Here is an 18,100-nt window from a genome sequence, read left to right as displayed (position 1 = left end):
ATCTTCTTCTGCTGGTTGTTCGCCTTTTTTTTGTTGTTCTGGGAGACATCCGTCGTTTGGGTCGTTCTCCAAGTTGGGATCTGCCGTGCCTGAGGAGGAGAATTTTTCCGGTGATTTGGAAAGAGTTTGGACGGATGTGCGTGGTAATCTTCAGGAGGCCAACAGAAAATCTAAAGACTACTTTGATAGGAAACGACAGGAGGTTTTGTTCGCTGTTGGTGACATGGTTTGGTTGTCCTCTAGGAATCTGCGGTTGAGGATTCCTTCTAAGAAATTGGGTCCCAAGTTTGTAGGGCCCTTTAAGGTGCTTCAGGTTGTCAACCAATCTGCTGTTAGGTTGGAGGTTCCTACCTCCTGGAGAATTAATCCGGTCTTTCATGTCTCTCTGTTAAAAAAAGCTGTTGTGTCGGATGGTGACGCCTCTGCCTCTGTTCCTCCGGTGGTGGAGGACGGGGAATATGAAATTTCTCGCATCCTTGACTCTAGACGGTATAGAGGTAGTTTGCAGTATCTTGTGGCCTGGAAAGGTTTCGGACCCGAGGATAACTCTTGGGTGAGGTCAGATGATGTTTCCGCGTCCAGACTTATCAGAGCGTTTCACAGGAGATTTCCTGATAAGCTTGGTCCTAGGGGATCCGGAGGATCCTCTTAGAAGGGGGGGTACTGTTAGAACCTTGCTGTTAGGTTTTTTTTCCTTTGCTGGTCACATGACCTTGTTGGCCTATTTAATCCTGCTCCGCCCTTCTGGCTTTGCTGGACTTCATTGTATATCTACTTTCTAGCTAGCCTGTGCTCTGTGTCTTGCTCTGTTAGTTTGCTTGGTCTACGGACCTCTATGTTCTTTATATTTTGTTTGTTCGTCTGTCTGCTACTATTTCTGTTAGGAGGTGTCCCATATTCCTCCCAGTCCTTAGTACTTGTAGGGATTCCTCCCCCACATCTATAGGTCTTCGTACAGACTAGCTTAGGACTTTAGCAGGTCTGATCGCAGGATCAGGTTCCCTGTTACATCGTAGGGATTCAGCTGAGTCCTATAGTAGGGACAGATCTCCTCTCTTTCCTTAGCTCTGGTAGCAGAACATAAAAGAATTGTGTGTTTATTTCAATTAAAGGACTTTTTTCTGGGTGTTTGTGTTTTTTTTAAATACTTTACTAGAAATTCATGGTGGTCATGTCTAATATTGGCGTGACCCCATGAATTTCGGGCTTAGGGCCAGCTGATAATGCCAAGCTGGCCTTAACCCCTTTATTACCCAGTGAGCCACCGCACCAGGGCCCTGGATGAGTTGGGTACAGCGCCAGAAGATGGCGCTTCTATGAACGCGCCATTTTCCGGGGCGGCTGCGGACTGCAATTTGCAGCGGGTGGGGCCCAGAAAGCTTGGGCCTCCCTGCGCTGCAGATTCCAGCCCCCAGCTGCCTAGTTGTACCTGGCTGGACACAAAAATAGGGCGAAGCTCCACGTATTTTTTTTTTAAATTCATGAAATTCATGGAATAATTAAGAAAAAAAGGGCTTCCCTATATTGTAGTGTCCCGCTAGGTACAAATAGGCAGCTGGTGGTTGGGAGCAGCCCGTTCCTGCCTGCTGTACCTGACTGGACACAAATATAGGGCGAAGCCCCACATCAATTTTTTTTTCATTATTTCATGAATTTCCTGAAATAATTTAAAAAAAATTGAGTGGGGCTTCGCCCTATATTTGTGTCCAGTCAGGTACAGCAGGCAGGAACGGGCTGCCCCCAACCACCAGCTGCCTATTTGTACCTGGCCAGACACAACAATATAGGGAAGCCCTTTTTTAAAAAAATTATTTCATGAAATAATTAAAAAAAAATTGACGTGGGGCTTCGCACTATATTTGTGTCCAGCCAGGTACAGCAGGCAGGGACGGGCTGCCCCCAACCACCAGCTGCCTATTTGTACCTGGTTGGACACAACAATATAGGGAAGCCCTTTTTTTCTTAATTATTCCATGAATTTCATGAAATAATTTAAAAAAAAATGCGTGGGGCTTCGCCCTATTTTTGTGCCCAGCCAGGTACAACTAGGCAGCTGGGAGCTGGAATCCGCAGCGCAGGGAGGCCCAAGCTTTCTGGGCCCCACCCGCTGCAAATTGCAGTCCGCAGCCGCCCCAGAAAATGGCGCGTTCATAGAAGCGCCATCTTCTGGCGCTGTACCCAACTCATCCAGGGCCCTGGTGCGGTGGCTCACTGGGTAATAAAGGGGTTAAGGCCAGCTTGGCATTATCAGCTGGCCCTAAGCCGAAATTCATGGGGTCACGCCAATATTAGACATGACCGCCATGAATTTCTAGTAAAGTATTTAAAAAAACACAACACCCAGAAAAAAGTCCTTTAATTGAAATAAACACACAATTCTTTATTGTTCTAAATTAAACCATACTTACCATCACGCCCATTCCAGCTGAAGCCAATGTCTTCTGCAATAAAAGTAAAATAATTAAGCAACCTCATCCTTACCTTTCCATGGTTCCCACGACAGCTTCAGCTCTGCTACATCGAGATGACAGGCTGGACCGCAGCAGAACGCTGCCATCCAGCCTGTCATCCCGCGGACACTCAGAAGCGCAGGCATGCTTGCGCTCCTCAGTGTCTCGCTGTGACGGCATAAAGATGAGACAAGCTCATGTCCAATGAACTCGGCGCACCTCATGCACATCACTGACAGCGTGGGAGAATTCTCCTGCACTCAGCACTTCAGCGTGAAAATTCTCCCACGCTGTCAGTGACGTACATGAGGTCAGCTGAGTTCATTGGACATGAATGAGCTCACCTCATGCACGTCACTGACAGCGTGGGAAAATTCTCACGCTGAAGCGCTGAGTGCAGGAGAATTTTCCCACGCTGTCAGTGACGTGCATGAGGTGAGCTCATTCATGTCCAATGATCTCAGCTCACCTCATGCACGTCACTGACAGCATGGGAAAATTCTCCTGCACTCAGCGCTACAGCGTGAGAATTCTCCCACGCTGTCAGTGACGTGCATGAGGTGAGCTCATTCATGTCCAATGAACTCAGCTGACCTCATGCACGTCACTGACAGCGTGGGAGAATTCTCACGCTGAAGTGCTGAGTGCAGGAGAATTCTCCCACGCTGTCAGTGACGTGCATGAGGTGCGCCGAGTTCATTGGACATGAACTCGTCTCATCTTTATGCCGTCACAGCCAGACACTGCAGAGCGCAAGCATGCCTGCGCTTCTCAGTGTCTGCGGGATGACAGGCTGGATGGCAGCGTTCTGCTGCGGTCCAGCCTGTTATCTCGATGTAGCAGAGCTGAAGCTGTCGTGGGAACCATGGAAAGGTAAGGATGAGGTTGCTTTATTATTTTTCTTTTATTGCAGGAGATCGTTGGCTTCAGCTGGAATGGGCGTGACGGTAAGTATGGTTTAATTTAGAACAATAAAGGAATGTGTCTTTATTTCAATTAAAGGACTTTATTCTGGGTGTTTGTGTTTTCTTTTAACTTTGACTATGGGGTTAGTAATGGGGGTGTCTTATAGACGCCTCTCCATTACTAACCTGGGCTTGATGTCAGCTGGCATTATAAGCTGACATCAACCCCAACCCTATTACCCCCTGCCACCGCACCAGGGCAGCGTGGAAGAGCGAGGCTAAGTGCCAGAATTGGCGCATCCTATGACATGTATGGCCTTATTCAATGAAAATGAATTGAGTGAGGCAGGACACGTCTAGTCAGAATGTGGCCAGAAGTATACAAATCACATACTTGAGCTGACATGACCGTCTACTTTTGCCATGGCAAGGGAGAATCCTAAATGTGTGCAGTGCCAGCGCTGTGAGAATTCAGAAGCCTGCAGTCACACACAGTGACTGCAGACTTGCATCTCAAATCTGGACTATATCTTTAATTATAAAATTAAAGTGTAATATCCTCACTGTCAGGATTCAGCTCTGCTTGCAGGTTCCAGCAGTCATCACATGTCCACTTCACTTGTATGCGATTTTCATACTGACGGTCACGTGACAACTAGCTTTTCTTCCTGCTTCTTTCAGAGAGAATTAGGGAGAGCAGCTCGTCAGCATGTGACTAAGGCCACGGCCCCATTATCAGTATTCGGTCAGTATTTTTTCTTAGGAGTGGGAGCCATAACCAGGTGAAGAACAATCAGAGAAAAGGTATAATAGAAACAAGTCACCAATTCTGCATTTATCACCCGCTCCTGGTTTTGGCTCCCACTCCTGAGAAAGAATACTGACCGGATACTGACCAAATACTGATAGTGGGACCATGGCCTTAGTGTGCAAATCGCATATGTGCTGGGGAAGAAGCGGGGGGAGGGGGAGGCGGAGGCGCCAAACTGAATTCTTGCCCAGGGTGCTAGAAGACCTAGATACACCTCTGCTTCCTGGGGTCCAAGGCTCCTGAAGGGTCCCTGACCATCCATGGTGCCCAAAGATTTTATGCATATGTAGCACCCTGAGGATTCGGCTGCTACAGGAGTATTGCACCTCAACCCAGAGGTGTGATATTCCACTCCCGGGTAAGGAAGGAGTGTGGAACTGAGCTCAGATAGACTGCATGCACTACATACATCCCATTCCAGAGGAGCAGGCCGACGGCACTCCCACTTAGAAATGTGCAGGTGCGACCGAGCCTGTTCCTGGCTGGAGTGGGAGGGGGGAGGAACATCCCATGTAGTGTAGGGGCAGATAGGGGGAGCAGTCTGGGTAGTGGTAGGAGCTCATTGGGTGCTGGTCACCTGAGCTCACACATAGAGGGATATATAAGGTGGGCACCATCAAAGATCAGGGTCAGACGCAGAGAGGAAGTCAGATGCAGAGGACAAGCCTGCAGCAAGAGAGAGAGAAAGAAACAACAGCCCTGGAGAGAGAGTGGAGTGCAGAAAGACCCAGAGGGGGACAAAGAAGGGACCCAAGAACCCAAATAAGAACACCGGGTGAGGAGTCAGCAGAAGGGTACCGGAACCCAAGCTGGTGGGGGCAAAGACATTCCCCAGCCAGAGACCGGAGACCGTGGGCAGTGTCTGTCACGGTCACCCACTACATTCACCCTGAAGGCACACCACATGGAGGGTCAGGGAACCTGAGGCCAAAGGTTGCCCAACAGAAGGCCCGAGGGAGCTGGATTTAGGTGAATCACTGGTGGGGACGGCTGAAGGAAGGACAGAGGGAGAGCTCAGGGCCACGCTCCGGACTTGTTTGGGGGTTGGCCGGATCCAGGACCTGGTGGACGCAGCACGGCTCGGGAGGTCACTTGGAGCTAGAGTGACCAGGAACATCTGCAGTAAGTAAAGACCCTTAACTGCACAACCCGAGTCTGTCATCATTACCGGCTGCACCGCACCACCACAACCCCCATCCTCTGCGCCTGTCCCCTCTGAGGCTATACCCCTCCCGTTGGGGGTGATCCCACCAAGCTGCGCATCCACCATCAGCCTCAGCGGACCCTGCTGCAGCGGCGGCCACAGTGACCGCATCACAACGGGTGGCGTAGTCGACACAACGAACTTTAATAACATCAGTAAAGACTGCCACATAACACTGAGCTTGACGCCCTGGGCACGGGACCGGGTCACAGCCGCTCGGAGACTACAACCCCCCCATCTGATCCGGTGCCGGGTATTCCCCTCAGAAAGGAATATGTCCCAGGGGGCGCGTCAACTTTGGCGTAGTCGGCAGGATTACGTGCCCGCAACACCCGGGTACTGCGTGCCTGAAGAAAAATGCAAGTTTACCTCAGAAAGAAGTCTCCCGCCGGTTCCGGAGGGTCCACGCCATCGGACTCCATCACCAGTCGTTTCCCGCCGATTGTCCGCCATTTCCAACTTGTTCCCGCCATCTGCAGAGTTTCCCGCCACTGGGAAGCGATTCCCGCCAAAACCGCAGATTTCCCGCCTTGGAAGAGCAGCGGACGCCATTATGGGCGTGCCAAAGGAGGGCGAGAGGCCACCTCCCATCGTGGGCCAGGACAGAAAATGGCGCCAAAAGTGGAAACCGCCCCCACCAACAGAGACTGTGATGCTGGAGGTGTCTGTCAGCGTGAAAGAACTCCCCCTGGAGCTGACAGTCACCGAGTTGCCCCGGGACCGCCCTCGAAGTGGGAGGAGACGAAAAAAAAGAGCAAAGATGGGTGTCGCTTGGAGCAGGGTAGAACGAGCGCACCCGGAGGCAAGAGGTCTAATGAGGAGTAGCGGAGAAGCTCACCCGGAGTCGAGGAGAGAAAGAGTGGACCCGGGAATGGAGCGGCAGCAGAGCAGCACCGGCCCGCTGGCCAGGAGCCTGCTGGAGGACGAAGGAGGAGAGCAGAGCAGCACCGGCCCGCTGGCCAGGAGCCTGCCGGAAGCAGAGCAGAGCAGCACCGACCCGATGGTCAGGAGCCTGCTGGAGTCAACAACCCCGCTAGGCTTAGCGGAGATCCTGGCGCAGCTTCCCCGAGATCGGGAGTGCGCGCGGAGTGCCCTGGAGGGCCTCGCGGGAAGGATGGCCCGAGTGCAGAGGGAGATCCTGGCGGAGTGGGGCCGGGAGATGGCCCAGCAAGCTGGAACCCGTCCACTTAACCCGCTCCCTTGGAAGAAGACATCGACTGCCTCTGCAGATGACGCGGGAGGACCCAAGGCCGGAGACGGCGCAGAAGAGGGAGCGAGACGTATGGCAGCAGGTAAGGGGGATGCCTATACCCCATACCGGAAGACCGCTTACCTGCCCCAGCTCCCCGTCGCAGAGCCCGAAGGTCCCCCGGCCGTACCCGAGACCGCCATGACATCGCCACCGACTAGGCCCCGACCGGAAGCCGCCGTCGCGACCCCGATGACGTCACGCATCGTGACCCGGAGCGTGGCGCCGGAAGAGGAGCCTCCGGCCTGGTCACAGGGCCTAGCATTTCCGGGCGCCGCATCCAATGCAGAGCCATCTACCTCCGCGGAGCCTCCGGCCTGGTCGCAAGGCCAGGTAACCCAGGGCGCCGCCGTCCTAACGGTGCCCTTCACCTTCCAGGTGCCCCAGGCCTGGCCGCAAGGCCTGGGCAACCCGGGCGCCACCACCACCGCGCCCGCGCCCGTAATACCTAGGGTGCCACATCTGGGAGAGGACCCCTTCAGCCAGCTAACGTGGCCGGACGGTCGGCCTTTCATCTGGCCCGAAGGATTCTTGGAGCTGGAGCGGCAGAAGCAACTAGGTCCCCTGTGTGAGCCCCTGATCCCGGCTCCAAAGCCCGTGACTCGGGTCTCGCCTCCCCTAGAAGAGGCTCAATTTGCGTGGGACCCCAAGGGAGAAGATCTGATGGGGTTCACCGGAGAGACTCGGGCAGCTGCAGCAGCGCGCACAGAGTGTTGCCGTCAACAGCTGGCAGAGTTCAAGAGAGAGCGGGAAGAGAGGCAGGCCAAAGAGCAATGGGCCCAGACCCGCAGCGCGGAGCAAAAGAGTCGGACCAGAAGGGACCCCCGTGCAGCAGATCGTCCCCGTACCATCGGGACGGTAATAAAGTTTAATGCGCAGCATGGGTGGGGCTTCATAAGGGACCGGAACACCATGGGTGACGTCTTCGTTACACGACGGGACGTCGAGTCCCACCTGCCAGAGGGTCACAAAGGCCGTGACCTCTACGTCGGTGATGAGGTAACGTTCACCCGGCACAAGTGTGCCAAGGGACCTTACGCCCTCCACGTGCATCGCTTGACGGAGGAGGAGTTGCGGTGCGAGGAGGAGGAGCAAGAGGACCCGGACGGGTCTGAAGAAACCACCAGCCGTAAGATAAGAGCAGGAGGCAGACGCCGTTGAGTGCGGCAGAGCAGGAGACTGTATATAGTTGCCTGTCGGGGCACAGTGAATCGGAACTGAAACTGAAACTGGAACTGTTGTTGCTGCTAAAATAGTCCCCGTTGGGACCAGCGAACTGTTACCTGTAACCCTTTCCATACCAGGCTGAGGACTGTGAGCAGCCATCCCTTTCCCTTTACCTGGCCGGGGACTGAGAACGGCCAAAATTTCCCTGTACATAGTTGCGCTTGCTAAAGCGCCCCCTACCGGTTTTTATAGGAAAAACCATTTTTCCAAAAGACTGTCGCACTCTACCTGGTCACGAGTTGCACGGTGACCAGAGGAACAGAAGAGAGAAAGAGGCGACGAGAATGTTGTTTACCTGAAAAAGTTTATATATATATTTATATAGTATTTCGTATAATATTTAATATGTTTTACATGTTTATAAAATGTTGTATGTTTTGGTGTTTTTTGTCTTTGCAGCCCGAGGACGTGCTGTGATTTACCAGGGGGGAATGTAGCACCCTGAGGATTCGGCTGCTACAGGAGTATTGCACCTCAACCCAGAGGTGTGATATTCCACTCCCGGGTAAGGAAGGAGTGTGGAACTGAGCTCAGATAGACTGCATGCACTACATACATCCCATTCCAGAGGAGCAGGCCGACGGCACTCCCACTTAGAAATGTGCAGGTGCGACCGAGCCTGTTCCTGGCTGGAGTGGGAGGGGGGAGGAACATCCCATGTAGTGTAGGGGCAGATAGGGGGAGCAGTCTGGGTAGTGGTAGGAGCTCATTGGGTGCTGGTCACCTGAGCTCACACATAGAGGGATATATAAGGTGGGCACCATCAAAGATCAGGGTCAGACGCAGAGAGGAAGTCAGATGCAGAGGACAAGCCTGCAGCAAGAGAGAGAGAAAGAAACAACAGCCCTGGAGAGAGAGTGGAGTGCAGAAAGACCCAGAGGGGGACAAAGAAGGGACCCAAGAACCCAAATAAGAACACCGGGTGAGGAGTCAGCAGAAGGGTACCGGAACCCAAGCTGGTGGGGGCAAAGACATTCCCCAGCCAGAGACCGGAGACCGTGGGCAGTGTCTGTCACGGTCACCCACTACATTCACCCTGAAGGCACACCACATGGAGGGTCAGGGAACCTGAGGCCAAAGGTTGCCCAACAGAAGGCCCGAGGGAGCTGGATTTAGGTGAATCACTGGTGGGGACGGCTGAAGGAAGGACAGAGGGAGAGCTCAGGGCCACGCTCCGGACTTGTTTGGGGGTTGGCCGGATCCAGGACCTGGTGGACGCAGCACGGCTCGGGAGGTCACTTGGAGCTAGAGTGACCAGGAACATCTGCAGTAAGTAAAGACCCTTAACTGCACAACCCGAGTCTGTCATCATTACCGGCTGCACCGCACCACCACAACCCCCATCCTCTGCGCCTGTCCCCTCTGAGGCTATACCCCTCCCGTTGGGGGTGATCCCACCAAGCTGCGCATCCACCATCAGCCTCAGCGGACCCTGCTGCAGCGGCGGCCACAGTGACCGCATCACAACGGGTGGCGTAGTCGACACAACGAACTTTAATAACATCAGTAAAGACTGCCACATAACACTGAGCTTGACGCCCTGGGCACGGGACCGGGTCACAGCCGCTCGGAGACTACAACCCCCCCATCTGATCCGGTGCCGGGTATTCCCCTCAGAAAGGAATATGTCCCAGGGGGCGCGTCACATATGGCAGTGCAATTGCAATAAAAATGCTTTGTGCATTGATCCCTTTCACAAATGTTTGCCTGATACAATTGACAATGTGAACATTGTATAGTTACATATATGACTTTGCTTTGTTTTTTTGCAAATTGATGGTGTCGTCAGCTTTTACTTTAGTCAGTTCTATAGAACCTTCAATTGCACAACTATACTGTAGCATGAGTTCCATAACAGCTCAAACTGCTATAACAGAAGTATATATATCAAATCCTAAAGTTTTAAATGGTAAAGTCGCATATATTAACGAGACAGGACTGACCTGCCTTAGATCTCCCAGGGCGTGATTGACATTACCCATCACCATATTGGTCCTACCTCTCGGGCCCCCCAGCTCTGTGGTGAGTTTCCGTTGGTATTGCCTCTATCACTTGATACTTATGTTAGTTGTTTGGGGCTATCAGTGGACAGCAATTTATATATATATAAATATATTCTTTGCCACTCTCATGGGATACACTGGGGCCCCTCTGGATTGGGCACGCTGTCGCTGGACCTGACTCATTTTATTCCATGTCCCGTTTTTTGCATCATGAATTTTGTATTATTATGATTCTAATATTATTACTCTTTAATAAAATTTATCTTATGCCATGATACTCATGTTTTCCTCCTGTTATAAAAAGGATCTTATCAGTAGCAGCAGTCATCTCCTATTTCAGTAATGTAAAAATCTGTCTTCACTGAATACAGATTTTACCCATGAATTGAGAATTTTGAAAATGAAAAATCAGTCCTGGCAGAGAAAAAAAGCAGATTTCTCTGTTGAGATATATTACAAAGTTGCTTATTTTCACGTGTACTACTGATTTAAGAAGTAAAAAATTAAGCAACTCTTTACGAGATTCCCTTTAATATTCACCAAACAGACCAGTGAATGTGTAGAAGAGAAAATTACTTTCTTACCTAGTTCTAGTAGTCTTTTAACTGTTTCCAAGTTTCCATTTTCACAAGCAACATAAAGCGGAGAACCCAAGTGATTTACGTATTTCTCTACACTGACTCCAGCATTTAAAAGAGACTCCACACACTGTGTATAACCTAAAATGAGGGAAAACAAGACATTTTTAATATCAGTAATAATAATGGTGGTTTTAACTAATTTCATCTTCTATATCTTTTTTTTTTTTCACTTTTTCTTGGATCTGATTTTAATCTGTATATGTTCAGGGTCTGACAACAAATAGTTGTGTAATTTGTGATATAAATACCCCCAATTTAAAACTTTGTGCCTATAGATTTCTGATCTACAATCAGACCCAGAGACCAGACCATAGTTACTGAATATTAATCAAATTTTAGAGCTTAATAATTTAAGTCTGTGATTAATCAAGTCGTCCATGATTTGGAACTTGCATTTATCTGAAAAAAAAATCAGAAATAAGCAGAATTACCCATCAGACTTTTACTGTTTATTGCTTCTTGAACCCAAAGAAAGGATTAACATGGAGCTTCTTGGCTCAGAGAAATCGATGGTTTTGGCATATTAGTATGATTAACTGATAGTCTAATGCAGTGATCTCCAACTCCAGTCCTTGAGAGCCACCAATATAGATCATTGTCCCATCTCCACAACGTGTGCTTGTGTTGCCAGGTGCCACCGTATTCACTCTGCGAGCGGCGTCGGTGATAGAAGAGATGCTGGAATCAGAAGTTCTGGATGGCGCAGGCTCTGTACAGTCACTAAGATTAGGGTGGCTGAGACCTGCATTACCATCCTGTCTGGCAGTATGGTTGTGTGTGCAGTCAAATTGACCACACCATCTTAATATATTGCAATCATCATATTATATCGCACTATTCATTTACAATTGCTCATTTTGCTTTTCTACCCAGCTAAGTCTTCTCTTTTTCATTAGCTCTATGTAAAAACAGGAGCTCAGTTTTCCCTGTATGAGTCATGAGCCACTGCAAAAGACCCTGGCAGGGGGGGAGGAGGGAGCTGCTGGATCAGGAGTAGAAGAGGGGGATGAGAAATGCAAAGACAAGAGACTTCCTGTTTGTACATAGAGAAGAGAAAACAGAAGAATTATCTGGGTAGAAAGGCAAAATGAGCAATTGTAAGTACACAGTGCTGTATAATATGATGATTGCAATATACTTAGAGGATAAAAACTTTGATGGGAGTGTTTTTTTAAGCTTACTGCTGGAAGCTGCCAGATATAGCCTCGTGCTCCTCTGGTTTAGTCCTTTAGTTCAGCTCCAGTGTAGTGTGTTTATCTCCTGTTTTTGACCTCGGCTTGTTTTATTGACTATTCTTGTGTCCTCCGATTTTGTACTTTTCCTCTCCTTTTGGTTCTTACTCAGCTACCTGACCTCTCTTGCCAGCCTGCACCTCCGTACAGCAGCTTATTCCATGGCCCCAGCCCAGGGGCCCCTGTTTATATCTAGATCCCTGTAAAGGGGTTAAAGGGTGAAGACTAGGGCAACCCCTGAGATGTGGTAAGTGGAGTGGCTTGTGTTAAGCCTGTTCGTGGTAGCCATTTTAGAGCAGCCAGGTGACTACTGACAGCCACGTTACCATCATGCTTTCAGGATTTCTTTAGTACTGCACAGGTGATGGAATTATCACTTGGACAATACTAAGGAAATCCTGAAAACATGATCTGTTGGTGGCTCTTGAGGACTGGAGTTGGGGAATACTGGTCTAATGTGTATTGGTACATCCTGCCAGTTCCCAACAGATGAAGCCAGAGGAGAAAAGGATCAGACCTATTGAATTTCAGCATCTGATCCTTTTGTTTTCTCTGGATATAAGCCACTGCCAATGAAGTCTGACAGCAACTTTCTCATAGAGAACACAGGAGCCTGCGGTCAAGCTGAGCATTCTTATCTATGGGGCTGGCGGCTGACCGATCATTCGGCTGACAGCTATCTAATGTGTATTTGGGCTCAAAGAAAGCTTATTCCAGGTAATCTGTGCCTCATAATAAGACAATAAAGGGAGATTCAGTCTGTTGACTTCTCTACCTGACTACTCAATTACACACCTTAGTCTTTCCCTCTTACACCCCTGCATCAGTTCCCTGCTCTTATTCTCCTACCCAACAGCTGTTCTGTTCTCTCACTATACAAAGCTCTTTGCTGCTAATGACAGCCCTTAGGCTGAGTTTACATGGCCATACTAAAACTCGGGCCAGTCACGCCTGCAAATTGCAGACATGGCTTGTTCTGTGTGTTCATCTGCATAGAGAACAGGTGCAGTGGCTGCCTGTTATTGATATGCACCAGACTGGTCCTTAAAACAGGTCATACAAGTACATGCTGCTATTGTTTTCATAAGGACCATAGATCTGTATTAAAAGTCGCTGGTGAACTGGCGCACAGGTTATTAGTGGTCAGTGTGTTGTCCACTGAGCATATTGACTTAATATATGATCTTGGGCAACAAGAATCTGGATGTTGAAGACCTAAGTGAGTACATGGACCATCCGCAGGTCTCCTAATCCAAACTCAACAGCCTCACACATGCCTATAAGACTGTTAAGTTTGGGTCAAGGGATCTGCAGCCGGTCCATGTATCATAGTCTGTTACCAGACCATGACACATGGATGTGTGAATGTAGCCTTAGGGAGAAATCAGACTTATGATTGACTGCCCGACCAAAACTTTGCCAATGCAGTTGTCAAAGGCTTCACAATTTTGTGTCATAACCCCTTGTAGTCATAGGCTGTGGCAGAGTTTCCTCCGCACGTCTGGTCTCACCCTTTCACATAATGTTATTGATTTTACTTTATTATCTTGGCACATTTAATGAGAACCATGAAAAAAATGTGTAGTTATTTTAAACCAATACCATCTGAACACAAAAAATTCCAAGACATTACTGTAATACTACTCCAATCCTGGCAACTGATAGTAGCTCTGTCATCAATTATGTTCCTAGTTTTATGTCTTTGGTCATGGCAGTACAGAAATATAACTGTTCAGAATAAAGAGAAGCAACTTTATAAGAGCTGCAGGTTCCTCCTGCTATGTACCAACCTGTGAAATTTACACAATGTCAAGGTTAGGAGTTCTTCTAGAAGAGGAGACGAAGCGTCATCAAGGTCACAATAAGAAAGAACACACTTATGGCTCAATATCAGCTACACAGCTGGCAATACTCTCACCTTCTTATCACCCTGCTGGCCTCAGACTTACAGATAATCATGTGAACAGAATAAAATAAAATGCTCTAAAACTTACTATCTAGTTTTTTTTACAACGGCGGTTCACATAATGTCACAGTGAACCCTGAACATCATGTGCCCTTGTTAAAAAACTGAATGAAGAGAGATTGTGAATCCTGGAATAAAACAAAAAACTAACTCCCAGTGGACAATCTTGCTTGTCCCTTTGTTTTGCCCACTTTCTTGCTGGTGGCACAATGACATCACTGTGGCTCCATCGTCATCTTGCAGAAGATGTGAGGGTGACATGTGGCGCCCCTGAGGGTTCAGTCGCCACAGAGATACTGCACCTCACCCAGAGTTGTGGCATCTCCTTGTCTCAGGTAAGGATGGAGTACTGCCCGGGACCCCAACACCTGCACTCAATACTACACTACTCCAGGCCGGCTGTAAGGGCATTATCCACTTCTTCTGCTTGCCCCGTCCCTGGCTGGAGTGGGGGGAACCAAGAGTGAAGGGGAACCAGTAGTGGGTGTGGGTGGAGGACGACGAACAGGGGAGCACTTAAAGAATATATATAAAAAGGGAAGCCATCTTAGAGGTTGAGTTCATTCAGTGAGAGAGATGAGGAGAGGAGCAGTCTGAGGAACAGAGTCTCTTCAGGAGCTCTGCTCCAGACTGGGGCCTAGCAAGTGAGGCCCAAGAGTGAGAGGGGAGCGGAGGAGAAAGGCTCCAGTAACAGAAGGGATCCCAGGGGGTACAGTGAGTGCAGGAAGGCACCCGTACGCCCAAATCTGCCAAGTGTCAGAGGGATCAGGCCGCAAGAAGGGAACCGGTCCCTGGACCGGCCGTGTTACTTCAAGTCTCGGCTGGAAAACCGGAGGCTTGTGCACTTTCAGGGTGCAGTCGCCACTTTCGCACCCAAGCTGCCGAAAAGGGCACAAAGTCAGGTCCGGGAAGTTCAAGTTGCCCAGAGGGATCTCAAGGTACCCGCTCGGGATTTTGTGTGGCGAGGTGCAGGGCAGGAGGGAGAGATCCAGCGCGGGAAGTCGGCTAAGCAAGGAACATAAAGAAAGGGGGTCCCGTTAAGTGCTTCTGATATACTTGAGGGAATGCTGAACCCCTGCCTGGTAAACGCAGTGCGACGTGGGAGATGGTTGCCTGTACAGTGCCACCTGGAGAACCTAAAGAACTATGAGTAAACTCGGATGACTGTGTGTCACCCTGGCCTGGTCATGCATATTGTCTTTGTTTACTGTTTAGTCCCGGAGTACTAAATTTTACTAGGGGGGAATGTGTCACCCTGGCCTGGATGCCACAAAATGTAATAAAGCTGTGTCTGAGAGCAAGGGGGAGGTTCTCTAGTCAGGGGAACATTAGCATGTCGTACCTCCTGTCTCAGGCCAGTAGGGGGAGCAGGCTGACCCTATAAAATCTGGTGCTGGGGGCAGGGTTAGAGAGAACTGGATGACCTGTCTCAGTACTGAGACTTGTCCCGGAGCAGAGCAGGGACAGAAAGTTGTATTGCACCTAAGAGGAAGTGTGGCAGGAGGAGAGCCACAAGCCAGAGACAAGAGGCGAAGTGAGCCTGTCTTGGCAGATAAAGGACTTAATTTACCAGACTTTGGTGTCTGAGGCTGGGAGGATTCCACATCCCACAGCAGATAACCAGTCCGCAGGGGACTGTATGTTCCTTGGCCTAAGAAACCTGGAGGCTCTGCCACAACAGAAGGGACCAGTAAAGCCGTTCCAGGCCGGGAGCAGAAAGGAACCCACGTCGCAGGCCATACAGGCGAGAGTACACGGAAAGCTCGGAAACGTGGGCTGTTACCCTATAAGGAGGAGATAGCCAGAAGGAGCACAGAAAGCATGGTAGGCCTACACCCTCACCCTGACCAGGGCCAATTTCCCCATTGCTCTCAGACATCCAGGTCCCCTCCTAGCCGGGACTGCTTATGGGTCAGTTTACCTGTTTTAGTAAAGGCCCTGGACTGCAACCTGTTGTCTGTGTGCTCCTTCGCACCTCCAGCACTACCAGTACTGGTACTCTCACCACCATCACTCCCAACATCCATTATACTGCCCTGGGGCCGCACTCTTCCCGTGGGGAGTCACACTACCCTAGCTGCACACCTCATCAGCCCCAGCGGTCCGCATGCAGCGGCGGTTCCTAATAACCGCAATCCACAGGTGGCGTAGTCGGACATAATCATCAGCGCATAACGGACTACCACTGGCCTCACCACCCTGACCCACGGAACCGGGTTGCCACTACTACTCCCATCGTTCCCCTACTGCCCGGATCCGAGTGCCCCACGGCACTCAGCTTTGGCGTAGTCGGCAGGATTGCAACCAACCCGCCACAAACGGGTATTGCGTGCCTGAAAAAGACTTTGCACTTACCTGAAAAGAGGTTTCCCGCCGTCCGCAGCCGTTTCCCGCCATTTCCAGCCGTCTCCCGCCATCTTCCATCGGTTCCCGCCATCTTCAGCCATTTTCCCGCCATCGGACGCCATCTTCAGGACGCCGCGCGGGAAGAAGAGGGGCGTGGACGTCCAAGCCGCGCGAGACCCGAAGCTCCGCCCCACGCACCGACGCTGCGCAAGGTCCTGGAAGGGAGAGAGAGCGACGCTGACGTCACTAGGACGCAACGCAAGGTCCTCGTCCAGAGCAGCAGCAGCGGAGCCGCGGCCTACAGAAGAGGATCGTCGGAAGGTAGGCCACGCTTAACTAGGGGGGAGGAAGATGTCGGATACAGAGGCGCCCACTACCACCAACGCAGCTGCAGCAGTGGTGATGCCATTTTCCCTGCCCTACATCCCTGGAGCGGCCTGGCTGCTTAAGTACTCAGGGGAGCCCCATGCCCTAAATGACTTCAAGGAAAAGCTGTACAGTTTGTTCCAAGTCTACCCCCTGACAGAGGAACAGAAGGTCAGCATACTAACAGGGCAGTTAACTGGCGCAGCCCAAAGGGAGGTAAAATCATGGCCCACTGAGAATAAAAGGACCGTGAACGGTATTCTGGCCCGGCTGCGGGGTACCTTTGACACACGTACCTCCGCTGAAATTAAAATGAGGTTCTATGGATGTAAGCAGCGGGCACAGGACAGCATCAGAGACTATGCCCTAAATTTGCAGGAAGCCTTGAGGGCCATCCAACAAGCTGACACTGGCAGCGTGCAGGAAACGGATAAGCTACTAACAGAACAGTTTATAGAAGGTCTGCTGTCTAGCGCCCACAGGACCCAGCTGCGCCTCATGTTCTTTCAGAACGCTGATCTGACCTTTGCCCAATTCAAGGACAGGGCCATAAGGGTGCTCCGTGAATCCGCAACAGATGGCGCTATAAACCCCCGGCACCCTGCTCTCACCTACCACCAGGAGGCGGCGCCCTCCTCTATGGACTCCGTGGGGGCTGATGCACAGGCCCTGAACCAAGCCCCGTCGAAAGATCTGCACCACCAAGTCCAAGAGCTGACCAGGAGCGTCGAGGCGTTGACCAGGACCGTCCAGGCGTTACAAGTGGACCCGTCAAGACCCATCGAGCTGGCTTCAAGTCCGGAGGGTCTCCCGTGGCGTCAACAGAGGAGGATCCCGTCGTTCCGAGTGAGGCCCACAGACCGCTACGCAGAGGATGGACAGCCCATTTGCCGCCGATGCAACCAGCCCGGACACATTTCCAGGTACTGTAATTTAAACGGGTCCAACCTGGGGCAGAGGGCCAACCCCCAAGCATAAGATCACCAGGCCCTTACAATTGGCGTAATAAGTACATTGGGGGGCGCCCGGTTTTACACGTGGTGCTGGACGGTATCCCCATGAGCGCCTTGCTGGATACTGGGTCGCAAGTAGCCACTATCCCTTATGTACTTTTTAAGCAGTATTGGACTGATGCTGATATCACACGGTATCCAGACAGTAACTTGAGCATCATCGCCAGTAATGGCTTACCCGTGCCGCAGATGGGGTTCAAGGAGATGACCATTAAGATTGGTAAAGTTGAACTGCCGGCACAGGGAGTAATTATTGTGGACATTGACCGTCGTGAAAGTCACCCTAAAATAACTGTGGGTACTAATGTAATTGAAAATTGTCTTTCAGAGGTAATTGTAATTCTACAACAGGTGGCGGTGAATGCTAGTTCCAGCCAACAGAGAGTCCTCAACAAGGAGATAAAAGCCCTGATGAGACGGCAGCAGGTAGAACTGTCTGGTGGTGAGATCGGTAGCGTAAGACTGAGTGACCCATTCCCCATTTCCATGCCTCCCAAAAGTGAAATGATGATCTGGTGTCGGACTGCAATCGGGTTGAGAGGTAGAGACTACCAAGCCATGGTAGAACCCGTGTACTCAGACAGCAGGCCCACCATTTTGACAGCCCGGGGGGTGGTTGATGTCCGTCATGGGAGGGTGCCCGTCCGCATCCTCAACATTGGGGAGAGAGAAGTACACTTACCCAGG

At 50.7% G+C, this 18,100-nt stretch overlaps 1 protein-coding gene across 1 annotated transcript in view; it reads right to left on the bottom strand.

The window, feature by feature from the left end:
* The window catches only part of ASB9 (ankyrin repeat and SOCS box containing 9), an 88,990-nt gene that overhangs the window by 30,645 nt on the left and 40,245 nt on the right, over positions 1 to 18,100 (bottom strand). The window contains exon 5 of the mRNA XM_073668071.1: positions 10,434 to 10,568. Coding sequence (XP_073524172.1) covers positions 10,434 to 10,568 — 135 coding nt within the window. The remainder of the gene's footprint in view (positions 1 to 10,433; positions 10,569 to 18,100) is intronic.

Source organism: Phyllobates terribilis, unplaced genomic scaffold, assembly GCF_046119375.1.
Source record: "Phyllobates terribilis strain yellow unplaced genomic scaffold, ASM4611937v1 Scaffold_2__4_contigs__length_985480577, whole genome shotgun sequence".
NCBI lineage: Eukaryota > Metazoa > Chordata > Amphibia > Anura > Dendrobatidae > Phyllobates > Phyllobates terribilis.
Note: the sequence above shows the minus strand (reverse complement) of the source record. Positions and strands in the feature narration are given on the sequence as shown.